This window comes from Leptinotarsa decemlineata, unplaced genomic scaffold (genome assembly GCF_025532065.1).
Source record: "Leptinotarsa decemlineata unplaced genomic scaffold, Ldec_3_MD MMD2_P_RNA_scaffold_2, whole genome shotgun sequence".
Taxonomy (NCBI): Eukaryota; Metazoa; Arthropoda; class Insecta; order Coleoptera; family Chrysomelidae; genus Leptinotarsa; species Leptinotarsa decemlineata.
In genome coordinates this window covers 3,024,061-3,030,060 of record NW_027412529.1, presented here as the reverse complement: position 1 = coordinate 3,030,060, position 6,000 = coordinate 3,024,061, and the positions used below count along the sequence as shown (strand labels likewise).

The following is a 6,000-nucleotide window of genomic DNA, read 5'->3' as shown; positions in this document are numbered from 1 at the left end:
CAGTCTTAGTGATATTCTTCAGTTTACTTCGAGAGAGCGTTGAATAAAGAGCTATAAAACATGGAAGCTAGTTGTTCAGGAACCGTGAAGCGCCCGAAACTGTAAATATGGATGAAAAAACTGTTGTTATGAATGTTTATTATTCTTCAAGAATACAATATCTGCCCGAAGTAAAAAGTAAGGAAGAAGTAGGGCAATAATGCGCGATTATGACCGTTGTCAATAGATAGACAATTTTTAGAATTCTTAAGAAACTCAAGAAAAACAATAGCTTTTTGAGCTGAAAGTATCCACTGACGGAAGGTGTTTGGTTATAGACGAAGAAGTCGATAATTTTTACATAAAAAACGAAATACCTACATTAAATGAAGTTTTATCAGATATTCGTGAAGATAGTTCATTTCCTGATATAAGCAGGACTAGATTATGAAAGATATCACAAGAGCTGAACTCCACTTTAGGAAAACAAAATAGAAAGATCATGTCAATAAAAAAATCAGAGATGGTAGAATGGAGAAGAAACTATTCAAGAGAAATAAACAAAGCCAGAACACCAGGTAAAATAATTTTTTATTTGGATGAAACATGGCTCAATGAGGGTCATACCGTCTCGAAGATTTGGCAAGACTGTCTTTCAGTACAGCCACACTTTTCTACTTCCTGAAAATGGCTTCAAAGTCGAAGCCGAAACAACGAACAATGTAAAACTGAGCTCGGTTCAACCCGAAATTCAAATTTCTAACCGCGGAAAATTATTCTATTTGTATACTTATCTGGTGATGTTTTGAAGACTTTATCCATCTTCATCATCAAACCTACGATCAATTTGATATTAACAATGTCATCAATAATAATACCAAGTTGATTCACATCAAAAGACGAATTATAACTACAAATTATAGTGTTTTGATTCAAATAGGTTGGATAAAGAAAATGGATAGTCTTTAAAAACCTCACCAGATGATACATATTTGTTTTTATATGCGAAATTTCATAAATTCAAGTTACTGACAAATTGTATTTCTTCTTCAAAAAGATTCAAATGCTGTAATTTTTTGCCTTTTCCATATTTGCATTCATTTTTGATTTTAATACTCCGATTATTTTATAGATCTATTTCCATTCATGATCTATTTCCAAATTCATGAACGAATGACAAAGACTCCGCGCCATAAACACCAAAAGTTTCACCCGCTACTGGATGAAACAGATAGTTGTTTCCAAGATTTTTTTTTTTCAATTTCTCGCCAGACAATGCTACAGTTTCAGCAGACTTGGAACTATCGGCTAGATGGGAAGCCGCGACCGTGTCAACGCAAGGAAAGTCCCATACCACAGGTTTACCGTATTTCCATGGTATGAGATACATACCATCTGGTCGTTTACCATCATCTCGACTGGTACCTAAGGGTTCCAGAATTGCAGGAACATCCGCTGACAACATAGCTCGTTTCAGTATGTCGTTCACTTGGTGATGTCGAGATGTACGCCCTGCACTTCTCCTGCAACTCAAACCATGTGTACCTTTCTCATCAACTATACTACCGCAAACACAAGCATGAGAAACACAAATAGATGAACCCATCCTAAGTCCTACTGCTATTCTGAAAGATTCATCGTCTAATAGTGTTCCAAGAGATGCAACAGGTAAAGCATTCAGCCAAGCACCCGATTTCTTGATCATTGCTGCTTTCAGACGAGCCTCATCGTATACACTTGTAGATTTCAGAAGTTTATCAGTTATAATGTTCAGAAGAGGTCGGTCCCATACACTTTGTATTTTCCTGTTATCTGTAGGAGGAGCAATATTAGTTGCGGCATGCCAAAGTGATTCACCTTCAGGAAGGAAGGATGGAATCGATAAGATCGGAAACACTATTGACTGATGACAGAAAAGCTGGTAAAGCTAAGGAAGAAGCCGAACGTAGCCCTAAACCGCCAAGGTTTACAGGAAGAGTTGGTTGGAGACATGAATCATTATTGAAATGATTGTTTGTAACATATTCCGTCGTGTGGCGGAGTAAATTATCAAATTCGTCAAGCTCTAACTGACTCGACCAAGTGGGAGAACATCTGAGGGCGTACATGAGTTTTGGAATCGCCAAACAATTTTTCGAAAGGAAAAATGCAACGTGTTTTGGAAGTTCATTCAATCTGGTGGTCAGCAATTTGAGTGATTCCCGTTTTTCTCGAAGATGTTCTGAAAGTGAATCTTTAGAGAGAGGAGCACCCAGAAGACTCCATTTAGACTTTTCCAAAATTCTTAGGCCAGGAGCCAATTTCAAAATGGATTCGGAAATATTACTCGGAGTTGAAAGAGTAATCAACTCGCACATAAATTGTCCTTCTCAAAATAAAATATTTAAATGAATTTACGATATTTCAAGTATCTTCGCATCATACAGAATATATCATTGGATAATGTATATTACTCCCCGTCGAACGCCTATTTAACACAATATGATAAACACCGTCGGCCGCCTCTTTTGAAGTTCTTTGTCTCAAGTCACTATTTTAATAGTTCCGTAGCGGCGTCCTCAAGGAGCATAGCGGGTAGAAATATCTCAATGACTTTGTAGATGAATTGCAGTGCCGAATGAACTATAGTACCTATCTCAAGTTCGAATTTCTGTAAGAATCAAAATGTTTTGTTCTAGAATGTAATATAATGAAGAACTGTGTTTCATTGATTTGTAATTCTACACGGTTGCCGAAAAAACAGTTTATGCAACACATCTGAAAATAGGTTTTTGGACTCGCAGACTTCAGGACTCGCTCACGGCTCGTCCTAGAACTTTGTCTATTCGTCAAAACAGTATTTTCCGGAAATGGAATAACCTTTCCCTCATGAAACAAACACTCCATGAAAAAAAAAGTAAAATTCGTGACTATTATTACGTTTTGTGATTTTATATTCGAAATAAAGCTCTATTTCTGAAATGAATTCTGATGTTTACAATTTTTCAGATATCCTGGAGTAGAAACGGTTCACAAAATTCGTTCTTCATCTGATCTGCCCTACTGAAGATACTGAAAATGTCGAATTCCCAAGTAGCTGTGACTGAAAATAAGGAGTATGTGTGCCGAATAGGGAAGTGGAGTCCGAAGAAGTTGAAGAAACGACGTTATCAGAGGTGGGTAATAATTTCCTAACTGTCATCTTGATAGCTTATATCAGATTGTGCAGTGAATGTGTATTCAAAGAATCAATTTCACCGTTTTGACTATATGGGTCCAGAAACAAAGGAATCAATTGAATAAGCGTCTATTTGAAAGAAAATGCGGTTCAAAAGACTATGACTATGAAACTCTGGCCACCACATGAGGTTTCTTCTATTTGTATGGAAAGAATAGGGGGAGGGTTTTCTTGTAGAACCTCTTTGGGTAGTAAACGTATCTCAGCATCTTATCATTCAGAACATCGTGGTTTATTAAATAAGCCACTAAAACTCCCTACAGAACTAGAGTTCATATCACTTTAGATCAACCTTATAAGATGTGGGATAAAATTGTAATGTTCAAATAACTACATTATGGACCCACAAACTCATTAATAATAATATGATTAATGAAATGTATATTTTCATTTGATCCATACAGGTTTCGAAATGAAGTTACAAAACACCAAAAACACCCAGCAGATTGGAAATTCATTTACCTATATTAGTCTAGTTCACATGTACTTTTTTTTGTAACATTTTTCAGCCCTGTTCAAAAATTACGACCAAGGTGTCATTCGATTCGTATTTTTGCCTAGAAAGTTTAGGGCAAGGTCCGAAAACGCGCCGATAAAAATTACAAAAGTTATAAACAATTAAGTGAAAAAAAAAAATGTGGCTTTAGTTTTTTCTTAATATCTAGGAAAATTTTCAAAATTTTGGAAATTTGAAAAAAATATTTGAAAAGATCAATGAATTTGCGTAAAAAAAGTCACGACTCCCGAAACTGTATCTCGATTATTTATAATTTTTACAGAGCCCTGAAAATAGAGCCAAAAGCGGGTAGTCTGGCTTCCGCGCGCCTTTCGTCACATAAAAACAAAAAAAATTATTTAAACATATCAAATGTAAATATTAAGGAATGAAAAAATTCATGTGATGTTGGGATAAGTACATCAATGAACAATAATCCGCAGTCAAAAAATTTGTATCCCAATTTTAACGTTAATTATAAATTTGTTAATTAATAACTTTTTGTGAATTGAAAGTTAATATAAAAATCCCTATAATTATTAAACTAAAACCCTGGCATTTTTTTCTTTTGGTGAAGTTATCCTTAATATGCAAAAAAATTTATTACCGTTACCAAAATAAAAAATTGTTATTTTCTATTTTTTTATTGACAATTGAAAATTATAATTTTTTAAAAAATACATTACAAATTTTTTTTTCTAATTTTTTATTGTTTCAATGTTTCATGGCTTAAAACTGATTAATAATATTTTTTTTAAATTTTTACAGCTATTGTTAATAAATTTATTATAAACAAATACATTGTTTATAAGCAATTCGAAAAATTTTTTTTGCATTATGTTAATTGAAAAAAAATGTTTTTTTAAAAAAATTTCTTTGTTGCTAAAAAATGCATTTGTTAATTAGCAATCGTTTTTTGCAACTATATATTAAAATTAAGGAACCGTTTTTTTTAAATCATAAATTCTATTGTTCTTTAATGTTTTGAAAAAACTTTTTTGTATTCTTTTTTTAATTGTTTATTTAAAAAAATTGTTATGAACAATTTTTTTTCAATACTTTGTTTTATAATAAAAGTAACTATGTGTTTTTTTTAAATTTATTCTATTTTTTATAAAACTTTCAATATTGTCATACCTTGATACTTGTCTTTTTCATTCGCAGCGAATTATGCTGGCCTTGTACGGTCAATTCGATACTAATTCAACATCAGGCCAGTGTCGTGTTTCTCGATTTTTAAGTATGATTGCGAAATCAAAGACTGCGATCAACTTAGCAACTTTACCTCCAACAATAGCAACACATTTACACTCATTTAGGATGTATTACCAAGTTCAGTTTTGGATTGGTAATTATAATTTGAATCCGGAAGATTGGGGTTGGATCAAATCTGAAACAATGTTCCTGCCGATAAAAACAACGGAAAAACTGGCGCCTGACGACTTACTTAAGCTGGTTAATTGTGCCTGCATAAAAGAGTGTAATAATCGATGTGATCTTTATGCAAAAATTGTAAAGGTTCTAACAGTACAAGGCCATCACTTGATGATGACAATGATGATACCGATATCATGATCGGTCGATTAAATGCTATCGATAGTAATCCCGATGGAAATGAAGACGACCTTTTTGATTATCAAGATTTTCCAGTAGGAGTTCAAGAATACTGTGAACCGATACTTGAAGAAGTCGAAGAGGAGGAGGTTCAAGGAACATCACGACAAGAAAATACAGAGGAAACCACAGATGATGAGCCACCGCCACTAAAACGATCTAAAAGATTGCAAAAAAAAAAATAATAAAAATTATAAAAAAACTCTCAACTGTACTAAACATGATTTAATAAATTTTAAAAATAACTTTCAGTTTGTTTTTGGTTTAGTAAATTCCCTGAAAACTTGAAATTTTTCTTTTTTTAATGGATAACGATCAATAATTAAATGAATAATAGGACTACAACTTTAGTAAAAGGGCTAAATTGTTATTAAATTCGTAATGAACAAAAAAGACTTGAAGCATATTTGTCATAACTGCAATAGTTTAAAAGTTATTATAATTATAAAAGCGAAGGAGCGAATGAAAAAGACAAGTATCAAGGTATCACAATATTAAAAGTTTTATGAAAAATAGAATAAATTTAAAAAAAAACACATAGTAACTTTTATTATAGAATAAAGTATTGAAAAAAAATTTATAACAATTTTTTTTAAAATAAACAATTGAAAAAAGAATAAGAAAAAAGTTTTTTCAAAACCTTAAAGAACAATAGAATTTATGATTGAAAAAAAAACGTTTCCTTAATTTTAAT

General features: G+C 32.4%; 1 protein-coding gene across 1 annotated transcript in view; it reads left to right on the top strand.

The window, feature by feature from the left end:
• The first annotated feature begins 502 nt into the window (after positions 1-502).
• The window catches only part of LOC111503310 (uncharacterized), a 75,910-nt gene continuing 70,412 nt past the window's right edge, over positions 503-6,000 (top strand). Inside the window, exons 1-2 of the mRNA XM_074186564.1 lie at positions 503-557; positions 3,073-3,134. Of these exons, the coding sequence (XP_074042665.1) occupies positions 503-557; positions 3,073-3,134 (117 nt within the window). The remainder of the gene's footprint in view (positions 558-3,072; positions 3,135-6,000) is intronic.